The sequence below is a fragment of the Mixophyes fleayi genome, chromosome 1 (assembly GCF_038048845.1).
Source record: "Mixophyes fleayi isolate aMixFle1 chromosome 1, aMixFle1.hap1, whole genome shotgun sequence".
NCBI classification, from domain to species: Eukaryota; Metazoa; Chordata; class Amphibia; order Anura; family Limnodynastidae; genus Mixophyes; species Mixophyes fleayi.
Window position 1 is genome coordinate 50,019,818 of NC_134402.1, and position 25,091 is coordinate 50,044,908.

A 25,091-nucleotide genomic window follows, 5' to 3' on the forward strand; every position below is an offset into this window, starting at 1 on the left:
AGAGAAATCTGCCTCCAGCTTGATCTATGTATGGATCAAAGAAAATGTATATAAATTGCTATACATATGGTACTTTGCACCTACTAGGCTCAAAATATACATCCAGATACCTCTGAAAGATGCTGGAGGGGCTGCCTCTAGAAGGATTCATTTTTTCATATCCAGTGGGGATGCCCAAAATTCTCAGGCATTTGGGTGGACATTAATAATTAAATATTGGATATCCTCTAAGTAAATGATTGAAGGTTGTTTTTAGTTTATAGGTAACTGACAGATGACAGTAGAGATGATATGTCTTGTTTGTTTGTTTTGATGATGGGTTGCAGATGGTATTCCCAATAAGAGGAGGAATAACTTGGGATCCATGGGATAGTCTTCCCCGGACGGGGACTTTGGTGAATAGGGAAAAGCCCCAAATCCTGTAAAAATCACATTGATAACTAGACCCCTAAGTGTTTTATTTGTTGCTGAAACAAAAACTTTAAAGTACTTTTTAAAATAGGCATTCTCCCTCTCAATATCCACTTTATCACTGCTCATGAAAGCACTTATTCTTGAATGTTATATAGCTCAGTAATTCAAATGATGAAAGATAGATACTTAAGATTTACTATAAAATTACAGTTTTGAGGTTCCAAATTACAATTTAAACACGTTATTATACACCCCTACAAACACTGCAGAATATTATATATGTAATATTATACAAGGTGAACGCTATTATGAAATGTCAGAAAGATATTTGTGTACTTCTCTATATTTATAGAGACTTACACGAGACCCAAATAAGTGACAATTTGGAAGAGGGAAAGGCAGATTTATATAGAAAACATATATATTGGTCAGTGATTTGTGTTGTAGTGCATAAAAATAAGGGTCTCCATCTGGTAAACTAAAACTTTAAACATGAATGAGCTTTTAATTTGCAATAAAAGTACACTCTGAAAATAAACCTAGGGAGCGCTGAGTCACACTGAAGTGCGGAGCTAGACCGCTTTACACTTTCTCTGAAGTGGAGTATAACACCACAAGACTTAGTCCATATACTGCTGCAGTATCAGCCACCGCCAGCTAGCCTATATTATGACACTCATTAGTCTTTATATCTGAAGTTTTTTCTAAAAAGAAACAACATAGCTTTTAGTTGAATATCAGTAGGTGTCATTTCAGAGAAAACTTCTCCTTTCTCAAACCACATATCCAACTAAAAGTTGTTTCTTTTTTCAAAAAAACTTCAGATGTAAAAACCAATGAGTGACTTCCTTTGTTGACATATCTATTTCTATTATTAGAAACAGATTATTATCTAGTATGGTTTGTATCATTTGTTTTCCTAAATGAGCACCTTGGCAGTGCCTGTTTTTTCTATGTCTATATGGAATTTAGGATCTACCCCAACAAGGTTAAAAAGATGAGTGACCACAGGCATCAACAGCTCGGTTTAGAACTCAGACAGCTCACCAAAGGGCTGAGGAGAAAGCTTAGTGAGGAACTCAGTAGAGAGCTCAGGGAGGACCTGAGGAGAAAGCTTAGTGAGGAGCTCAGTAGAGAGGTCAGTGAGGAGCTGAGAAGAAAGATTAGTGAGGAGCCCAGTAGAGAGCTCAGAGAGGACCTGAGGAGAAAGCTTAGTGAGGAGCTCAGTAGAGAGGTCAGTGAGGAGCTGAGAAGAAAGATTAGTGAGGAACCCAGTAGAGAGCTCAGAGAGGACCTGAGGAGAAAGCTTAGTGAGGTGCTCAGTAGAGAGCTCAGCGAGGAGCTGAGGATAAAGCTTAGTGAGGAGCTCAGTAGAGAGCTCAGCGAAGAGCTGAGGAGAAAGCTTAGTGAGGAGCTCAGTAGAGAGCTCAGCGAGGAGCTGAGGAGAAGGCTTAGTGAGGAGCTCAGTAGAGAGCTCAGCGAGGAGCTGAGGAGAAAGCTTAGTGAGGAGCTCAGTAGAGAGCTCAGCGAGGACCTGAGGAGAAAGCTTAGTGAGGAGCCCATTAGCGAGCTCAGCAAGGAGCTGAGGAGAAAGCTTAGTGAGGAGCTCAGTAGAGAGCTCAGCGAGGACCTGAGAAGAAAGCTTAGTGAGGAGCCCAGTAGAGAGCTCAGCAAGGAGCTGAGGAGAAAGCTTAGTGAGGTGCTCAGTAGAGAGCTCAGTGAGGAGCTGAGGAGAAAGCTTAGTGAGGAGCCCAGTAGAGAGCTCAGCGAGGAGCTGAGGAGAAAGCTTAGTGAGGAGCTCAGTAGAGAGCTCAGCGAGGAGCTGAGGAGAAGGCAATAATATATGCACCTCCTGACAGGAAGCTCCTGCGCAGTTTCATTATTTCTTGGGCTGACTTTTAATTGTAGTCATCTCACACATGATCCTCCTACTAAGACTATGAGTAACAGGTACCAAGTCTGAACTCTTACCTCTGTTCACTGCTGATGTGAACGCAAGTAATAATAACTTAGATTGTTTGGAATTCTGAGGCAATTTTGTATAAAAACACCAACGAATGTTATCAGAATAAGAAGTTCAACTGTAAAAAATGTAAGAGTTTACATAAAACAAGTTAAAGGCTCCCAACAGCCATCATAAACACAAGTAAAATGTGAACAATAACATTTTATTAGATTCCATATCATCATATATTTCATACTCTCTGCAGTAATAAACATACAGCCATAGTTTGCACTGTGTCTACTTTACACAAACACCATTAAACCCCACACAGTAAATTAACATCCCAATTGTCTACAGTAATATGCTCACATAAGTCAGTACACCCCACGGCGTCCCCCACTTTCTACAATAATCTTACAAATGTCACTAACTCTTATACATTACAGTATGTCCAACACTAGGTACAATATTACCGACACAACCCACTGTAACATTCACACATCATGATCTGTCTCTGTCTATTGTCGAAGTCGTATAATTGGATGAAAAAGTATATTGATTAATATTGTTGTACCGTGCGATTGCGATCAGTACGCCACGTGTTACGTGTCATGGCGTGATCGCACCATAAAACACGCACGCATACACTCACACTTTTACATTCATTTATTTATATATTCCATATTTATTAAGGTTCCAATCCACATTCATTTATTAGTAAAATGTATTAGATTGTATATTTATGCATATATAATACTGTAGTAAAGGTAATTATGGTTCAGGTGTTTTAAAAGGTAAAGAGTTTGGACTCATATTAAAGCTTATTTCACTAGCATTAACCCGGTGTGGACGGAATAGCGATCACATCTAGCGATCGCAAGATACAAGCAATATGAGATTAATATTCAAAAGTACTTTTGTTTCAACTGGTCATTCAGAGTCAAAACATGTGAACAAAGGGGTGGGGGAAGTTCCCCTCACCCATTTTAAGGATCCAATGAACTGACCTATAACTTGCAAGGAACTGGAAAATCATTAACCCTGGACCAATGAAGACCTCACTAAGTGTTATCTGTACAGTATATACAAACATGCTGGCTTTTGTTCTACCTCTCTTTGATCCTGGCAACGTGAGAGCATGGCTGTATTCACTGGAGCAGGGTTAACACTATAAGGAAGATGTAATGTATTCTGTGTTTTTATACTTTCCTGCTTTAATGTAACATCTTTAATATGTAATAATGGCTTGCTGTAAAATCCTGCTATATTTTGCAATTAAATACATTGTGCGTTGGAACCACAACAATCGCATTGGACAATGTTTTATTGGTAAGCGATAAAATTACTTTAACACTATATCCTAAGCTTCTTTTAAATGTAATGTTTATGGCACTTTAGTCTCCCTCCCATCTTCATATACTCATGTAAAACTACCCACAAGTGCCAAACTATTATGCCATTGGCAACTACATGGTCACTTTTTTTTTCAACTGACTAAAAAACAAAACAAATGTTGCAAATAAAAATAAAATGCATGAGCCATATACAACATTCATTTCATTTAAGTGTGTATTTTATATGAAATAGCTGAGAATACAAAAAAATGAAAGTTGTGCTTCCCCTTAAATCTTTATAATTATCTGCTATCTATGCACCTTGCATGATGAATGTATTTAGTGCACACATATATTCCAAGTACTACATTATTTTTCTTTGATTAATGAGGTCCAGGCTAGATATAATACAGTGGTTTCGTATTATTCTGGAATGAGGTATATTAAATGTTAACTGCTGATTTCTGCAAATGTCACATCTGGAAAACATTTTAATATGTATCTACAATGTGAGAAATACCATTAGGAAAGTGGAATAGAGGCTATAAAGGTTCTAAGGGTACAATTAGAGCAAATATACTACTCTTGACAGTCAGGAAGTATAATTTATATTTACCATTTACTAATAATAATAGATGAGATTACGATGACGATAATATGTTGTTAGGAACTGGCTCATCACATTTTTCATAAATTAAATGTGGTATCCTGAGAGGAAGGAGCATAGATGTTGTTGATGTTGCACCTCGCGAGGTCTCATTTGTAACTTCAGCGCCAGTGCTACATAAATTATTTCAAAGTAGTATCATTGTTACGCTGACACTGATCACTGGGTATCATAACTTAAGTATGTTAACTATAAGACGTGGGAATAACATGTGTTTGCAAAACTCTGGATATTGTGTCTTAACATCTTATTAACACTAACATTTTTCAATGTGTGAGAAATACAGTAAACTAATGGATGTCACACATCGGGGTCTCATCCGCCGCTGTCATATCACAACTATCTGTGTCCCTCCTGGTCGCCTGCAGCATTCCTGTCCATCACCGTTTGTAAACAAACACATACTGTTTGTTCTGCTGCATGGGTGTGGCCATCTTGGATGCAGTCAGGTGATCATTCCAGACCAACCAGATTCAGCAGCTGTGATCACATGAACTGTGCAGCCAATAGTTGTTTTGTACACCCTATGTAAACCTGCTGCTGAGATCTGTTTATTGCCAGAACAACATACTTCTCTTCTGAGGATGGTGCTTGGCTCCAGGTTCCAGTTGTTACTGCACTGTTCCTGATTCCCTGTATTACAAAGTGATCATCTTCTGTGTACATCCTGCATTACTAACTATATATCGCTTTGCAAGTATCCTGCATTCTATAGTGCATATCTTCTATCAAGCTTCCTGCATTACCTGGAGTTCATCATCCTGCATATACTTTGCACTTCCAAGCTGCTCATCTTCCTGCAATATTCTGTATTCAGCAGGAGCACTTACCTCAGTAAGAACTTTGCACCATCCAGTATCTATTCTGCAGTACCAGTGACTTTACCGGTATCACCTGTTCTGTAGCTACGGCTGGTTCTGAGTCTCTAGGGCTTATTTCCAGTTCTGTGTATCTGTCTGTGCGTTCCAGGTCTGTGCCTACCACGCAGTCCTGAGTTCGACATCCCGTGTCATGGTTCTGACTTCCTAGTCCCTGTCTCCAGTTCGTTCTGTTTTGAGTTTCCGTGCGTTTCCTATCTGAGTTCTTATAAGTGGGTTCCAGTCTCGTGTACCTGGCCACAGGAGCCGGGATTGAATTCCCACGAACAGTTCCAATCAGTTATTACGCCGGATTCCTGTCCAGTAGTCAGGCACACACTCCAGTCCTTATACTCCTATACTGTTTGTGCTACTCTGAGGACTCTAGATGAGCAAAGAGATCATCAAGGCCTCTATGTTCCGTTTCAAGTCCTGCTTCAGCTAGACCCAAGTGTCCCGAATCGAATCGAGAAGTACAGACGATCGTGACAATGGACACACATGGCATTACAAGGGGTAGTTTTCATCCCCTCTCTATAATATAATTACAACTGGAGTTATAGTAAGGGTTGCATTATAAAATGCTTACCACCCAACTGTCCCAGTTCCAGCAGAACAGTACCGATTTAAGGGGACTCTCCTGTCATCCCAACTCACACGACGCTAGGAGGTATATCCTCACTCGCCGTGGTGAGTGCATGCCGTTTGCACAAGAGTATTGTGCCTCTGCTGTGTGGAAATTCTAATATTTTTTTTTAAGGGAGGGAGTTAAGGGCTGCCACGTGCTCAGAAGCACTTCAAACGACCCTGGGGTGTGATCACTCCGATTGAGACGTGGACACACCACTAATATGACGCAGTTCCGTCTCCTCCAATGTTTTGAGGTATGCTGTTGGGAGGTATGCCAGTAGTCCTAAATTTCCCAGGAAAGTCATAATTTAAAAAAGGATGTGGTCTTGGCATGCTTTTGTGACAAATGGGTGTGGTCTGGGCAGATAGAGCCTGAGTCTTCCTTGTCCTGATTTTCTTTAAGAGAATGTTGGGAAGTATGTTATAAGGGGGCTGCAATATAACAGAAATAGTGGTAAATAAATGAGGGATCATAAGGAGAGTACACTGTATGAGATCTCTTATCTGGAATTCTGTTTTGGAAGGAAAAAAGTAAAATATTGGTGATTTTTCCTACAGTTACTAGGAGCACTGCTACAAAATGTAATAAAGAGGGGATGGTCAGTGGGTGAAAAGAGATCGATCATTTTTTAATCTGTTTTACTATATTTTATGCATGATACTCAATATTTTGGAAAAACTCCTTATCTGAAAAACCTCAGTTATCAAGATAACAAGTCCCAAACCAGTATATGGAAATAATTCAGCTCTAATAGAGCCCGTTCTTAAATGAGTAGAATATGTAACTAATTATTAAGTTGCAAAACTAGAAAAAAAATGGGCGAAGTCAAGATAATTCCCCTACACTTTTGCCCTTTTTTACTTTGGAAATGATCCCCTCATAACTCTCAGTAGTCACAATTTTGGTGGGACTGTCCCAATGAGTAGATCCTAAAAGATGTATGGTATGGTTTGGGATCAGGGCAGGGTTTGGTAGATCAGCAGTGGCGATTATTGTGTTCCGAGATTGGTTTATTTACTATATTCACTTTGCAAAATGTTCTGTCTCTATAGTACAGAAGTGGATTAATGCCAAAAACAACCATCCCGGTAGGAAACAGTATTGGCTCCTGCCTAACCCACTACCCTGATGGGGGAAACATTAATGTGCTTGATTCAGTCAGTTAACCTATACTGCTTCCTACTAATATAATGCATTTTTCTTCACATAATGGCTTTTTTGTCTACAGCACCATTAATTCAAAACCTCTTTTTATTGTGGATACTTTCAGCAGAATTGGATTTCCTGTACCATGGGGAAACCATCTGATTTATGATAGATGGAACCTTTATTCCCATAGGGTATTTGGTTTCAATACTTTCAGTACGTATGGGACTCCATGTTTAGGACATTACATAGATTGTCAGACTGCTCAGGTCTAAGTGGAAGATTTAATTTATGCACATATGACACCATAATGTTATTAATGTCCACACAGCCACAATTGCTACTTGTCAGGAGAATATGTTCGGACAGCTGTAATATCATCATTTGTCTTTAAATTATTATATATGGAATAATGAAGCAATTTTAAAAAGGTGTTTATGACATTATCTAATAAAAGTGCAATTGTATTTCTTGTTTTGCTTTATGGTGTTTAATTTAGTGTCAAAAAAAGTTTTGCCTGCTTTACCTCCACCATATCGCATATGTGGTACATATGACATGGCTGACATAGGGAAGCATTGTATTGCTGGTTTTGTCACACCGGCATTGATCACATACATCTGATTACACTGATTCAATAAAATATTTTCTTAGGTTAAATAAGGTGCCCTTATAACCTTAATGAGCAAGGGACATTGTCACAACTGAACGGTGCGTACATGCTAAACGTTGCCACAACTTGAAAGGAAGGTGCGGAATCTAAGATGCCCCAGGACCCGCAAGGAGGTATGGGCTCCACAGCAGGAGACACGCAGGTCGCGGTCCTTCCCTGAGTCGTATAGCAAGGCACGGATTAGAATCATCAGACTAGCTGTTTCAGTAAGATGCTGGCAACGCGGTACAAGGGGAAAATCCAGAAGGGAGGTCAGATGAGCTGGGTTGGTAACAGTCAGACAACAATACACGTGGGAGATCCAAAAGAGTGGTCAAAATAATCTGGGTAATAAGGGCACAGGAAAAGCAGAGAAGTCAAACTAGCTATTTGGTCACAGGAACGCTGGAAGAGGAGGAAGACCTGATACTCTGGCACAGAGGGATGACAGAAGCTGCCTTATAAACCCTGGGTAGCCAAAAGGAAGGAGGGAGGCTTAGAAAGCGCCCCATTGCTAGGCAATGGGACACGCATGCGCAGAGGCCCGCGCGGGCTTGCCGGAACGTCGCCGAGAGAAGGCAGGCAGCCGTCCTGGGGAAGCAGCGGGACGGCGCCTGACAGACATAGGCAGGGGGAAAGAGTGCTATGTATACTTCTCTCCACTCTTGTTCGTTACTTGGTCATCACCACATTCAAACTTTTTGTAGGTCATAGGACTTGTACACAAGGGTGTATTGTTGTTTTTAAACACTTAATGCACATTGTGAAAGGACATACAAAGTGCAATAGGTTATCTTAGTCAAATGTACCTGCCCACACATATTCTGACAAACTTTTCCCTCCCTTTGTGTTACCAAATTTTGATGCTCACTACAGCAATGCGTTTCATCACAATGAACACTGTGGGGATGCTTTCAGAAGCTCTCTTTAATGCGCATCAAACATAATCTGAATGTGAGGATATTTGTGTATCGTACGAATTAGTGTTCTTTTTGTACTGCTTGTTTGTACTGTTAATATGAAGCGCAACTTTCCATCTCCTATCTTGGTAATGGTGCCCCCTGTGATATAGTGAAGACAGGAAGTAGGGCAGCCTCCAGCTCTCTGCATTGCTTTACTGAGCATGCAAAGACAGGAAGTTGGGCTCTCAAGGGTTTCTTCCAGTGACAGTTGAACTGTAAAGATGTAATAACTAATGCTGCCCCCTTTTGTGTATATATATATATATATATATATATATATATATATGTGAGCGGAGGCACAGAATATATATGAGCAACCTGTTCTCTGACATTGCCCACAATATAAGCTTACTACCATCTGCATATTTGAATGTACTATAATAGTGTTAAGTACATTAACTGCGTAAACTTGTCATACTGCCTGTCTATTGCAGTCAGTATCAACTTTGAGCAACTGTATATATGTATATATCATCTGTTACAACAGGTTCTGAAATAAAACCAGCAAATTGTTTTAAGTCTAAAAGCTTCTTGTGGTTTACCATCCACCACCAACGCCGCTGACAACTATTACATATAACAGCATTAGTGCCCTGATAATAGGTTTCATGTCCAATATGTATATGTCGCATTCTACAAGCCTTGTGTTTAACTAGCAGCAGGAGCTATAGGTACCGCCAACATCTTTCCCCAAAATGTTAATGGTAATGGGTGAAGGGAAGGGAACTGCAAAAAATGTGGAAAATCAAAATATTTCATTGAAATCTGAAGCATATATGATTTTTTTTAACTGTCATTTACCCATTAAGGCATTTTTATGTATGTATGTGAAGTTGACACTTCGGAACAAGAGGCTACAGATCCACTTTGTTAGTGCAGAACTGTGTTTTTTTTTATATAATTAACATTATTTACCTAATATAGTGTCAGGTATGCTGGCCATGCACACAGTGATATATCTGCTTGACATTGACACATTGTGGCCCATAAGCAAATTGATTTCCAACAATCACATCATTTTTAGCATGTCTGTAAATCTGGTTTAAAGATGACCACTACATCTGTAATGTCATCAGCCACACTTCCAATGGGGAATCTCTGGTGGGAAGTTGCTAAAAAATGTGGTTACGGTATCGGTATAACTGATTTAATAGGCCCATTTACTGTATGCGTTTGCCATAAAGTGAGATACTCTTGTGATGCTGCAAATGGAGGTGGTCTTTGCTGCCAGCATCGTCATTAACATGTATTATTATTATTTATTGTTTTTATTATTATTATTATGCATGTTTAATAATGCATCAAACGCTACCTAAACATGTATTTATTCCAAAAATGTTTACTTTAGTGATTAACCTCTTGGCTTTCTCATCCTATTACTTGGTTAGCAGCCTCTGCTTTATGATTACAGCATGCAGTAAGGTAAGTGAGGGGACAGATTGTAGTTTAAAAAGTTGAAGGTTCTGCCAATATAGCATTACAGTAAAAATAACACAGGTTTAATTATGTGCTGGTTTAAAGACACTCCCGTGGTTTGTACTGGGATCGTAACTCCACTTTAAAACAGTCCAGAAATAGTTTGATATTTTCCTGTGCTAGATTATGGATTATTTAATATAAAAGGCAGACCAGAATCAAATATTGATGTGAGATCCAATTGCTGTACTAATACTACTGTAGCTATGTTTGTTACTGAAAAAGAACAACATCAGAGAGCAGCTAACATGCCCTCTGAAACATTATTTGCAGTGATGTGTTCGGAATGGCAATGATGCTCTGTGCTAACAGCTATGAATGGAGCTACAGTCGGTGTATTGTTATAGATAGCAGTACTCACAGCAGCTGCAGGGAGGGCAGATGAGAAAACATTCTGTCCTTGATCTCAGAAAATGTCCCATTGACCAGACTCCTACAAGAGGATACAGAGACAAAAGTCAGATAGTCATCTACTGCGGTGCATTACATGGTACCATGGTCTTACCAAACTTATATGCAATTTAACAGACTTCAAAATGTATCATTCACATAGCGTTTTACTGTGTATTGTTCACTTATAATTTACCATAAAAAAACTTTAGCCAAAATGTTTTGAGATATCTCTTTGGAGATGTTGACTAATACAAAAACCTTACAAGACAGACAAAAATTAGATTGTGACAACAAAATATGTTACAATACTACAAAATTTACTTTGACACAAAAGCATTACAATCTAGTTTTGTGTTACAAAAGGTAACTTACGTCAATACATCATCAGTAGTTTGTTACATAATGAAAGCTCCTTATTTACTGAATCAGTTTAGTGATATACATTATACAGTATGTTGTAGCACTGCAAAATTGAGGATATGCCAAATTTGAGTCAGAATCTTCTTTTACTCGAAAATCTATTTTGTGATAAAAGCACCTAAATGTATTATAATTATGTACAGTATATGATAGTGAGAATTTCCTTAAAGTATATGTCCACCCAAAAGTTTTATTGTACATAAGGACCACCCCCTATCCAAATAACAGAAATGTGAAAATACCATATATCAGTTCAATATGTTGATAAAGCTAATTGATCAAGCCACAAAAGATGGCACTGTATTTATTCAAGCATCTCTAAGGTGTCAGGCTGCGTCTAACACAACCAAAAAAGACAATAATTTATCATTTGGCCCATCAGCCACCATTATTTTAGGAGAAGCAAGTTGTGGTATTATGTGATAATGTGAAGAATGTTGTGTTTGATTTAGCCGAGTGGGACCCTGCACTGGTTGGTAAAGCGGTAGGAGCCCTCTTACCGCTGCAAGACAGTACCGCCGGGGAGCTGAGCATTATTTTTAAATTGGGCAAAAGAAGATTTATCGCAGCAATAGAAAATCTTCCATATCACCTATTATTAATAAATAGACCCTGTATTTTGGCAGTTTGCACTTTAATCGCCAGAACAAGTTTTGTGATTTTTTTTTTTTTTTTGCTGTATCGGCTCCCCTCAAAATAACTGTTTTATTCCTAAATCAAAATAAGCACATTTTATATTTATTTTTAGATAGTTTTTTTGTTCTATCTTTTGTCAGAAGTGATAAACCTTTAATTTGGTACCATATTGTTTTAAATATCCAATTAAATATTTTTTTTAGTTAAAAGGAGGGGAAAATCGACAAAACTGCAAGAATATACACTTTTCTTGAATTCTTCCCATAGTAGTTTTTAGCTACAACCCTGAAAAATAACCCCTAAATATATATCACATTTGAGCTTAGAAACACCAATTTCAGTTCGTTATTTCCTTTATTTATCACTTTTTTCCTCCCTATTTCTTTGCACCAGGGAAGACACGGAACTCTAATAGATCTTCTTTATTTTCAGAACTAATAAATCCAATGCACATTGAATCTAATTATAATTAGTGCAGCTATTACAATTTAGATCCATCTTGCATGGATACGGTTGGCTATTGCTTCACATAGGACAAGTGGTTTATTTAATATGGTCTTTCTGCCTCCCATGGAAAGCCCCATGACGTCACATGAGGAAGCAAGAGGGAGTTTCTTATTACAAGTATGGAAGTATTGTGTGTTAGGACCAGGGAGCCATGAACCATTCGGTATGCTTCCTGTACCTAACCCAGCCAATGGGATCAAGGCTTCCATTAAACAGCACCATGGAGGCGTAAATACGTTAAGTAAATTCAATCCCAGCATGCCTGTCGTGGATAACACAAAAAGACTGACCCTTCTTGTTGCTGCTTAGTCCAATGTGAGCATGACCACCCAGCGGGAAGGGCGATCACATTATAATTTTTGGGCCATGTTGTATGTGCCAGCAACACATGGCTGACAGGGTTAAAGCAGTGCACCAATGGAGAATGCCATCTGGTTATCCCCATGCGGATATGAGTTTAGGCAGCAGTTCACTAGTAAATATGCAATTACAAATATAAATACAAAGAAAACCATATCTAACTTGTTCTGAAATCCAAGAAACACCATATCTTACTTGTACTGCTACAAGTCTGCATTTGTAAATACAAATGAGAAAGTGAAAACATATATATTAAGCCTATTTAATAACATATCATAGAGCAATGTTGTGTTGTTGTAACCTGTGGCAAGTTACCAAATATCAGCCTTTCACAGTCTAGTTTAGTCAGCCTAATGAGTGCTAGCATCTGATTATTCTAGTTGCTATGAGCGATAAGACGTGTTCTGATTACACTATTTTATTAAATAAGCCCTGATGTGTTCAGACAGCTAAGTGCTACAAAGAAAAGTAATTGCAGATCATGTGAAATATTCAGCGTAATAAAAAAAATTGTAAATAATAGCTATAATGTACTTATATTAACATCAGTGTATGAAATTGGTATGATAATATATATTTTAAATTTGTAGGTTAGTTAAACATATAAGTATATAAGGACAGAGAACACAGCAATAATTCTTAAAGAGAAGGTGTCACCTTTGTGTATAGTACCCTATCACTACACATGTAGAAAATAACACAGTCCTGCTATTGGTCCTTTCTCTCTATTTCCGGGAGATAACATAACATATTAGTTTGCACTGTATTTAAGTAACTTTACTGAACTTCCGAGTAAAACTCGATCCTCTCTCCCAACGTCACAGCCTCCCGCCTCACAAGCACTAATAAGACAGTAACTCTGTGACCTAAACCGCCTGGGAGTGAGCGTAACATAGTGTATGAACCCACTAAGGAGCCGTATCAAATCATTTACATGCAGTTGCACAAATATGTTCTGGTCTCTCCCAGAGATAAAAGGGGTATAGGACAAAGTGTGTTTGGTTTTCATCAGTGACGTCTACTTTGTTTGTACATGTAATAATTATTAAATGCCAATATTGTATACAAAATGTTGATGGTGGTTTGGTAAAGGCATGTGGTAGGCAATACAGGATGGTATCTCACCATGCAACCCATATTGTAAGAAGGCTGCAAGATGGCACTAGTTAGGAAGGACTATGGTGGTTTAAAGGGTAAATTTTAGGTGCCGAGATGAACTTTAGTGGAGGTAAGAACATCTGAGTATCTTAAAGGGGCGGAGAAGTATTGTAAACAAAACAATCAAAATTATAACTTTTTTTTAAAGTTAAAATTAAAAAAAAAAGTCTCTTACATCTTACAGACCAATGTAATCTTGTTGTCTGTCATGTGGAATTCAGCATCTGACATATAATAATGAGGAAAAGGCTAAACTGACTAATTGCAATCAATTAAAGTGTGAATATTGTTAGGAAAGGACAATAGTGGGTAAAAGTACATCACAATATCTGCATTCATTTGGTGTATGAGGCAAAATGAGCAATTAACTGAAATTCAATCCAGATCATCAACATCAATGGTCCAGACAAGCCACACCTGCATGGAAGCCCGCGCTCTGAATATATTAGGCGTCCCTCACTCACCCAAGTGTGTGTCTTTTATAAACATGTGTCTATCAGCAAATTGCATGCACATGTTCTATCAGTTACTGCACCTTTTACTTAATCAATGCACTGATTTCTATCCTGATACTACACAGATGAAGACGTAAGACTTTAAACCTGACACTTAGGAACATGCTGTGGGACTCTAGTTTAATGTAAGCTCCTGTAGTTGGTCAGGATACAACATTCCCCATTCATACAACTTCTGCAGCCGACGTTCCACTTACAAGGAGCTGATGTCGCCGGGAATGGTCCTTGGGATCCAGGAAGAGCCGACACAAATGACTGATTCCTTGGTGCAGCTGCATGTGGACGGACATCTCACAGTTTTCTTAACTTGAAGAGCGTGCTGCATGCATCCCAGCAAAATAAGAAATCGCAGGGGTTCCTTAATAAGCGCCATCATCCTGACCCCCCCAGAGTGTATGTGTGTGCACTGTGAAACAGTGAGGACAGAGGCTTAGGAAGAAGCTGCCTGGCAGGCATTCCTTATTCTGACCGCAGCATACTACACTGCATTTGCTTCCTGACATCAGCACTTCAGCTGCAGCCTGTTTTTTTTTTTTTTTCTTCCCTCCAATGAATAATTTATTAAACACTCCATTCGGTTGGGTTTAAAAATAATCCCCAAGTAGCAAAGGTTCCTACTCCATTTCATTGCGCTTGTTCCTCCTTGAACATGAGGAGATCAAATCAGGGGATGACCTTGCAAGGGATCCGAAGAGATGTCTGTTTTGAACAAGTGCAGAGTTGTTGTGGGTGATCTGTCACACAGACAGTGACCTACAGCTACTTGGGGACTGCTGGAGGGAAATCTCACCTTTACAAGTGTATCACATTGCACGTGTTATTTTAGTTTTGGTAGACAAGTCTATGAGATGTAGGTTTGCGCAGCAGTGTGAGAGGTAACAGCAGAGGCTGGGGCATGTTTGTCACTGGATATGCAAACAACACTGGTGGCTGAAAAAAAAACATTGACTGTCAGCTACTTGTACAGTAGCTACTTATATGTTAGAATGTAAAGGATCATGTGAAACACACAGTATAAATGAGAGATTAAGAGCTGGATGTGGTCACTCTTGGGCCTTGCTCCAAAATAAGCCTTGTCTATATACAGAGAAATGCTTGTATGAGTCTTTACTAATTAATTACACATGGATCATCCAAGATAATCTATGTTGATGTATAAATAGTTTTTTTTGTAATAGGATAACACATTCTTTAATACCACTAAAGGATATTAATGACAATAATAGAAAGAGCTAAACAACAGTTTACATAAAAGAAAAAAATGACAATACCTTCCATCAAATTAATTCAGTAATGAATGGCCATGAATTCACATGATATAGCAGCCAAAAAAAGAAACAACTACAATGTGCATGTGCCGTACGGCAATGTGTATGTTATGCAAAACCAGACTTACATACAACTCTACATGAGCCCCAGAGGGTCTGGCTGATGTCACCCGTGAAAGCAAAAGGATGATGACCCTGCAAAATGCCCTCCACCATTCTTGGGTTTTTTTTGTCAAAAGGGGCCTTAATGCTGCAGCACTTTTATGTTCCTGTAACAGCTTCATTCCTTAACACCTATCATACAACTAACTGCTACTAAGTATTTGAGGCAGGTCATACTAGATTAGCATAGCGCAGTTATGGGCTGCTGATATCTAATAATGTAATAAAGTTTCCCTCATCTACTGAATTGTCTGGGTGACAATGGAATCGGTGGCGGAACAACCATTGGTGCAGCAGGTGCGGTGCTGGAGATAAAGGGGATCGCTGCAGAGGGTCGGGGGCCCTGGTTCCCTCCTCCCTGAACCGGGGCCCACAGCTCGCTAGTTCCGCCTCTAAATGTACTGTATCACATGTAGCACACCTATAGGGTGACAGTGTTCTGAATCAACTCTTGTGTGACATGGACATAGTACAGGTAATTTACAAAGTGCAAATTGACACCTCCACAGTGCAGCTACAGCTTTATTTAAAAATTAAGCATATAATATATATATATATACAAGTTAACCCGTGCATGATACTCATGCATTCTAGTCAAATCAGGCTACTTAAAGTGTTAAAAAGGTTCTTGTCATGCATTTGGGCCATAGCCCAGGCCTCCTCAGGGGAAGAGCGTTACTTCCTGACGCAAGCGCCCTTTTTTAACGTGGTTTTGTCCACATGTCACCACCTCATCATTTTTCTCCATCACCTCATCCTTCATCTTTATCGCCACATCTATCCAGATGTCTATCCAGACACAGGGATCTCTCTCAGCGGTCCTGAGTATCACACTCCTCTCGCTCTGTCACTCCCGGCAACCACCAACCACTCCCCACTGTCACTCCCGGCAACCACCAACCACTCCCAACTGTCACTTCTCCTTCAAGAAATATATATATATTTTTTTTTTAAATCTTTATAAACACTTTTAACAATTAACAAATTAAATTAACAAATTAAAAACATCTTAGTATACCAAATTTCAGTGTATAACTCCGCCCAGCAGGTGGCGCTGCAGCAAATTTCAGCCCTTTCTGAGTTTTTTTTTCCACACACATGTTACGATTCAAATGCCTTAGTCAGTATTTGCACAGGCTTACCTAGGGCGCGGAGTCTAACGGCCTTCCGGTCTTCACCAAGAACCACCGCAAGGTAGTGTGGTCTTTGCTGCAGAAGAACCGCAGGTCGCGGCCCCCAGGTTAGCCTACTGACGTAAGGGAGAAGGTTCTAAGTGATGGATAGTCAGACAGGCAATATGACAAAGTGATGTAAGTACAGACACTAACCGTGAATTCCAGGGTTTGGAGGTCTGGAGCAGTAAGCGGTACATGCACGGAGTTAATGAGTGCGTAGCAGGAGATGGGTCCAGGAACACAGCCGGGTGGGTACACAGGAGATATCAGGTATACGGTGCCAGAGGGAAATCCAGAGAGTAGTTGATAACACAGCCGGGTCGGTACACAGGAGATATCAGGTATACGGTGCCAGAGGGAAATCCAGAGAGTAGTTGATAACACAGCTGGGTCGGTACACAGGGAAGACAGTCCAATACGTGGTGCCAGGAATAAGCCAAAGAATAGTCAGGTCACAGCCAGGTTGGTACACAGGAGTAGGAGGAATAAAGGAGTACACAGGGAGCAGGTTCTCAGGAGTCAGGAACACAGGAACTGTTAGCCAGGAACAGGAAACACATTGCTCTGACACAGGCAGTGTGTCAGAGCAGAGAAGATATAGTATTTGAATTCCCCGCCCAGAAGTCACATGACTAGCTGCAGGAAGAACCCGGAAGTGCGGGGACGCCATCAGGAGAAGTGCTGCACAGAATGGATACAGCTGCTAGACCACGCTGGCAGCGCAGCGGAACGGGGATCAGGTAAGTTCATAACAACACACTAAGAATTTAGTAGGTCAGTGTATAACTTCGCCCAGCAGGTGGCGCTGCAGCTTGTTGTTTTTTTTCACACACAGACACACGCCACTAGGCTTTTATATATATATATATATATATATATATATATATATTTGCTCTTTTAGCATAATTGGCAGAGTTATTACAGACCACTGTCCATTATACTGGGATCACTGGGGAGGCTGGTTAATAATTATTAATGTAAATGAAGGCTTGTTAATAAACCATCCCCCATAGCCCTTGGGGTGTTGGGAAGACTCTCTGTGATTCTCAGCCTGCCAGCGTCTTGAAGGGAAAGTATGCTATTTTTTTGCAGCCTCTCCCCATACAGACACCAATCTGAAGCTGGTTATCACTATATGCTTCTGGTCTCTCTGTTATATTGGAAACAAGCTCAGGTTGTGTAGCCCTGTGGCTGGATGAGGATTTGGGGTGGTGCCTATTTTAAATATGTTTTTCTTAATTCAAGCAGTACACTGTACATGAGGACCGATTAATTACAGGTGCCTTGTGTGCCTACCAAAGATGCTCCCTGCCCCCCCTGCCCCTGCCGACCCCCCATCTTTTCATCAGCAACAAATGGTGAACATTTTTAACATCTGTTATATTTTTGCAGACATATCAATGTTTTCTCAGTGCTGAGACGGAAAAAAAAATACGTCAGTGTCTGCCCCTATAATTATTTATTTAGAATTTAGAATTCCTATACTCGGGAGATTTAGATGACATTTCAGGATAATTTTTTCTAAGTCTGTAAAGATAACTATGGTAAGAGTTATGGAAAGTGTATTTTTTGTGATTTTTTTCTTTTTCTCCTACTTATAGGCCATAAAATAAAATAAAAAGCTATAAATTTCAAAGTGCTGCCACAATTAAGCACTATGGGGTCTATTTATAAAGGATTTTTCCTGTGTTAAACACCCAAAATCGGGTGCTTACCGTGAAATTGCTATGTATTATTGAAGCATCGCAGCAGATATCTCAGATATCTGCTGCTTTGCATTTGCTATCGTTTTTCTGAGCACTCCCCATAACAGTCTATGGGAAGTGCTCAGAACCGCTATGTATTAAAGTCTAACTAGAGAAAAATTTCTCTTTTTCTACATGTCAATGTACGCCATCTGAAACTGGCGCCATCTGGAGCTGGCGTACATTAACATATCTGAAAACTTTCGCGCTGTCCAGCTCTGTTCTGAAGAGCAGAGCTGGACAGCGCATGTGTGGAGGGATCATGTGATCCCTCCCTGTCCCTCATCCTACAGTTTGCCGTCCAGGAGGCTAGTGCGCATGCACCAACTTTTCAGTCGGTGCATGGGCACTAACAAAAAAGGAAAGAAAAAAAGAGAAGATCACCGCAGCCTTTAAACTTGAGAAAAGACTGCGATGATCAGGTGAGTCACTTCTCAGGGACAACAGTCTATCGGCACTGCTGTCCCTGAGAAGTTTTTTTAATACATAGCCGTTACTTTTCAATCCTTATCAAGGAGATAAGGATTGAAAAGTATCAAGTGAAAAAAACGAAGGGTCATAAATAGACCCCTATGGGAGCTATTTATCAATAATCACATTTTTGCCCTATTAGTGATCATTCTTTATCACCACTTTTTGCAGAGATAAGGGATGCCTTTTCAGGTCTATTTATTAAATAAATCATGCTGGGACAGCACACTGTATGGTGCTCATAATCCTTTCACCGCTTGCTTATCGCCAAAAGAAACCTATGATGCATGGTTGTGCAGGTGTGAACACCCTCTGGTCTTGAAGGAGGTGAGAGTGGTATAAAATCTGTTTTGTTTCAATGTCCACTACTTTAGAACATTCCTTTATATCTTTCATAAGAAACAGCCAGGGATCTTTCCTTACCTACTATTTTTCCATTGTTTACTCCTAAGCACGATTGGCTGAGCACAAGCAAACTAGGTTTGAAGCTACCCTGCTTGTTTCTCTGCAGCCTAACAGTTCAGTCATCTGCCTACAGGATATGCCAACACTGCGCAGGGACAACACATCATGCGATCGGGAGCTTAGTGATCTATGGTGAATGGCAACTGAGAAGAAAGTGGAGGCAAACAGAGCGCAAATACATTTTTATTTAGTGCTAATTGCAAATTTTATTACATTACTACGAAAAAATTTGTTTTCAATAAGTATGTTCAAAGCAGATATCACTTTTAACACTTTTCCTTCCATTGATCCTGGAAATCACAACCACATTTTGGGTATCATAGTGTTAGATAGTGTTAGACAGAGATATATTTACCTCAGTGGTAAGACAACCTTATGATCACGCAGACAGCCCAGCAGTGTAGTGTCTGCCACTGAAAGCCTAGTATTTAACAGCAGGTAGTAAATAAAACGCAAGAGAAAGATAAAACCTATTTTTCAGCAGGAGTGTACTAAGAAACATCCCTCATAAAAATAGATCTGTAACATACCAAACCCGGTTTGTTACAATACCATTTAAAACAACTAGTTTTTGATAAATGTCTTACAAACTGTAATCTAACAACTTTCTTTGAAGCAATGGCTTTGACTCCACTGATTGCTTTTTTTTATTATAGAGTAAATAACATTCTAGGCTGTATCAATTTTCTTATTTTTGCTCTGTGAAACACTTGCAAACGGAGAAAAATGACCTAAGCACCATCACCAAACAGAAAGAAGTTAATTTAATATGCTGGCGTAAGAGCTGCACTGTGCATAAAAATAACAAGTGCAATAAATAATGTTAAGTGAAAAGAATGAACACTAAAAAAGAGGCACAGGGCTCCAACACTAATGCTATGTAGGACTTTGCATTCTGGATTTTGGATTTTGAGATGTCAGGAATTATTTCACATACGAGTCAGGTTGGATTACATGCATTTTTATTCCCTTCCAAAAACAAGAACATTTGGGAATATGTTTCTACAAACTAGAAATAAGAGGGAATAACAGATCAATAAATATACTACTAGCAGCTATACCCCTGTATATATATATATATATATATATATATATATATATTATATATAAAATCATTAACAATACCCTGGGTGACCTCCTGGCCAAATTGCATTATTTTTATTTTTCCATATAGGGCAATGCTATACATTATAACTGACCCTTTTCATTTTCTTTCTGTCATAGCAAAGATCAAGTAACATGTATTGATATTTTGCTACGGTTGGTGTTGTAGGGCGGATGCTGGCAGAGGAGGTAGAGGAGCACCTGACCATAGATAAAAGTTTTTTTAATGTATTTATCAATTGTGGCTGCTCGGATCCTGGATAAAATGCAGCTGTGGTTGGTGCATTAAAACCCAGCAGTGTAATTAGAATCACAGAGTGACTGTTCATTAAAACTGGTGCTCAGTTGCTCTGTGCTGCTATTGATGGGTTCAGGAACAAACTGCACTATCATTGGTGATAGAGGGAGGCTGTCCAGTTGGGTACTTTACTTTGATTTGTATCACCATGCTTCTGCTAAGAATGCTCTGTGAGGTGTAAAACAAGGTTGTGGATCAGACATCACTGTATGAAATGATGTTGCTTTAAAATCTCAATTTTGCTATGGCTTGTCAGAGTCAATTAAGGACACTTGGGGGTATATTTACTAAACTGTGGGTTTGAAAGAGCGGAGATGTTGTCTATAGCAACCAATCAGACTCTAGCTGTCATTTTGTAGAATGTACTAAATAAATGATAACTAGAATCTGATTGGTTGCTATAGGCAACATCTCCACTTTTTTAAACCCACAGTTTAGTAAATATACCCCTTGGTCATTTCTTTGTTCCTGAGGCATTAGAAGATTTTATTGCTCTGGCTACTAAAACTGTTTGTTGCCTCAGGAGAGTTGTCAAGAGTGAGGTTCTTCTGCTCCTCTGCTACCATTTATAGCCAGCTCATCATCTTCTGCAGGCTTGGAGGAACCTTTGCAAGTAAACTTTTTAAAGTTATCTCCAGAGAATGAATCATAGACAAATCAATTGCTTCTGTGGAGAGAAAAGACACATTGTCCATACTTATGCCCATAAAAAGAAGGTGGAATACTTCCGGCTATCAGGTATGTTCTCCTTAAATTTGTAATGAGAAGATGCAAATGGAATGCTATGTTAGGAATTTCCAGAGGTCTTAGCTCTCATTGAGTCAGAGGCTACTAGTATTGTTCCATATATTTTGTTAGTTAGGACATTGGGTTTTCATATTACTCTGCTGCCTTCTTCTTTCAGCATACTAGCAGTAATTGTTCAGCCGCTCTTGGAAGGGATCATTTATATTGTTTCCTCTGGAAAAATTAATTACCTTTGTTTTGAAACTGTATATATTTATTTGAGAAACTCTTCAGAATTTCCTGTGATTCTAGAATTTCCTTGTTAAAGCAGAATAATGCAAAGATCAAGAAATTGCTTGTTGGACTGTTATCAGAATTGTCTTCCTGTACACTTGGCTACAGCTATTATTGAACATGTACCTCTTCTGTACCATGATTTTGCTGAAGTGTCTTTAAAAAAATCTGCCAAAATTCTGCTTCCTCTTGGCTTATATGGATCTGCCTCACAGATGTATGCTCCTTAATAGGAAAGGTTATGTTCTTTCAAATACAGAATCTCTGGCGATGAAAGAATATATAAATGAAAATGTAGACATGAGTTAATTGGACTTTACACCCATACAGTTGGAAGAAGGTCCTTCATTGTAAGTAAAAAAAGATAGCAATTAAAGACTAAGGGGTCTCAATACACTAGCAGTAAAAAAATAAAATAATTCCTTATCTATTCAGTTGTGAACTTTGTAGTCAAATTACTGGGACCAAGGAGTTCATTACGTTAGATACTTTGAGGGGCTTAATATGTAACACAAATTCAGGCAGTTTAGGGATTGTTCTGTATTAAGAATTACTATTTTATTAAAGAGAACGCCTATAAACTGTTCTTCCACCGATACCTGGTACCAACTAGAGTAAATTAAACATACCCGAGCTTTTCTCCTCTGTGTTGGTGAGGCTGCCAGGCTCCTGGTTCCTACTTTCATGTACGCTGGTCTTCCCTATCATGCAAATCCTGGTTGGAAGTCACATATACTAACATCCCTCTTGACCCTAAGAAGATACTTTGATCCCTTCCTACCCCAGATGTCCCCAAATACCTAAATAAATGTATCAGACATGTTTGCAGCGCTGCATCATGTTTGATTGCTACATCATGGGACAAACAGAATCTTCCAACTCTTCTAGCCTTGAGAAAACGAAATGTAGAACACATATGGACTGGAGATTATGACTAGCACAATGAGAATCTCCTCCCTAAACTTCTACAAAACTTGGGCAACACATACACAGTTCAGCAGTCTTCCATCTCATCAGTTGTAGAAGGCTATCACTTCACTTGCCTTGCTGAGGCTTTGCATCCTTTTTTGTCCCTCTAAAACGATGGTCCTGTCCAAGAGGTGCCCACAGGCCGCCCCTCCAAACCCCCGTTTTAATTTAAATATAAAATAAATACTCTATTACAATTAACAGATAATCTTTATGAGTTTTATAAACAAAAACCAATGAACCAATCATTGTTTCCTTAATTTGATGCCTTCAATAAACAATAAAAAAATATATATTACTATTTGTACCAGAACCTCTTCGGAGCCGAAAATCAATAGCTTGGTACTATTTATATTCATTGGCATTAAGACTTTATGTGGTGTACATATTTAGGTTGATCATCTAATTGCTTGTGTGTATAGATTCAGGCGAGCTTGTTCATGTATTTATGGACAGTCATTAGTTATGGTTTGAGTATTTGATGTATCAGCACTTTTGTATGTCTTAATAGCTAAGGTTATTATTAGTTTGGGTGGTTTTCTATAAAGACGTGCTTAACATTATAATTTTTTTACAACTAGACTCTGCGCAATGAATAAAAAGGTTGGTTGGAGTTGTTTTGATGATTATATTAATTATTTGTGTTTATAAATAATTTTGTCTTTTTTTTATTTTGTGATTTTCATTTAATGGCACATTTCATTATTTTCATGTGTTTCATTGTATGTGCTATAATCATGTGTTAAGAGAAATTGTTTGTCGCCACAATGAGATTTATAAATTATGTTTTATTATGTATTGAATAATCATATTATCTGATTTTTGGTCTTGAATCCAGTCTGTTGGTATATTTTTTTCTTGTTGGGTTTCAGTTTGGTGGCTTACTTTTCAAATAGGTGTGAAGACCTTTGTTACTTCTCTTACCATTTGTGTCAAATCAAAGTCTTTAAGGTAGCCCAATTTAGGTCAACTGCTTCCTTTACCTATTCCAAACAAGCCCTGGAGTATTCTTTCTTTAGATTTTATTATATACCTAGCATTGTCACCAGGGCTGACAAAAGGAATTCAGGGCCCCGGTACAACAATTTCATGGGGCCCCCCTTATAGTTGAGCATGCTAAAAAAAAATCTCCGTGGTGGCACAAAAATTTATATGGGTGTGGTCATACTATTGGGGCGTGGCTATACATCATTGGGGCATGCCTAGCAGCTGAAAAGTGCTAGGCCACCCTCCTACACAAAAAATACCTGCATTGTTGTGTACACCATTGACACAAGGGTGCAGTGCCCGCTTGCCGGAACGTGACATGTGTCCCAGCATTCCTGACCTTCAGGACATCTAGCACCATAGTGTAGTATATAAAGAATGCAGTGTGTACATAAAGAGTTCACAGTCTTGGCCTGCCCCTTACATTGGGCAGAACACTCACCACAAACTGGGATTGTCCCACATTTCACACACTCTCCTACCTGTTCTTCTCACTTTCACCACCTGTGGCTGCTGCTTTATTTAGTTGCGGCTTCTCTGGATCCTGGAATGTTGGGGGCCCTATTTGGGAAAAAAATGGGTACATTTAGAAAATTACAACCAGCCCCGATGTTAAATCAATAGCACCCACGAGTAATAATTAGACCTTCCTCCAGCCCCAACATTAAAATAATAGTATTCCCATTTAATAAATAAACCTATTTCCCTCTCTGCAAACAGCCCCAGCAATGAATTAATAATATTTACATTTCAGAAATATACCTATTTCCCGCAACCATCGCTGCCATTAAATAATTCATAGTCACATTTAATAAATAGACCTCATTCTCCCCAAACTCACCCCCACATTCAATAGCCCTCAAACCACCCCATCTTAAATTGATAATCCCCACTATTATATTGCCTCACCATCACACAAACAAAATAGCACCCATTAATTAGCCACCACCTACCTCACACACACTACATTGCCACAAGCCCCTTGTGTCATTACACACACATTACTGTGCCCCTTCATCACAACTACACTGTGTCCCCTTACGATCACACTGCGCCCTCCATGCTGCTTTCCCCCTTCTATATCACTCTGTGCCTCTCTCCCCCCTCTCTTTATCACACTGTTCCTCTCCCCCCCCTTCTTTATCACACTGTGCCCCTCTCTCCCCCTCTTCTTTATCACTCTGAGTCTCTCTCTCCCCCTTCTTTATCACTCTGTGCCTCTCCCCCCCCCCCCTCCTCCATTTCGGGGGCAAAAAAAATGTCAAAAGAAAAAAAAATTGCAATAGAATTTTTACAAAAAATTCAGCAGTGAGAGCCCGGGCCGCGCCCCCTGGCATTGCCGGGCCCAGGTAAA

The 25,091-nt window shown here is 39.3% G+C and overlaps 2 protein-coding genes across 3 annotated transcripts in view; one reads left to right on the top strand and one right to left on the bottom strand.

Annotated features, from left to right (window-relative positions):
- LGI2 (leucine rich repeat LGI family member 2) overlaps positions 1-14,730 on the bottom strand; it is a 44,623-nt gene extending 29,893 nt beyond the window's left edge. For both annotated transcript variants that reach the window (XM_075194746.1, XM_075194745.1), the window contains exons 1-2: positions 14,271-14,730; positions 10,446-10,517 (exon numbers count right to left, since the gene is read on the bottom strand). In XM_075194746.1, the coding sequence (XP_075050847.1) occupies positions 10,446-10,517; positions 14,271-14,449 (251 nt within the window). In that variant the 5' untranslated portion in view covers positions 14,450-14,730. The remainder of the gene's footprint in view (positions 1-10,445; positions 10,518-14,270) is intronic.
- LOC142103595 (uncharacterized) lies at positions 1,376-2,254 on the top strand. Its single transcript, XM_075187679.1, has one exon. The coding sequence runs from the start codon at positions 1,376-1,378 to the stop codon at positions 2,252-2,254; it is 879 nt and encodes a 292-aa protein (XP_075043780.1).
- Positions 14,731-25,091: the final 10,361 nt, after the last annotated feature.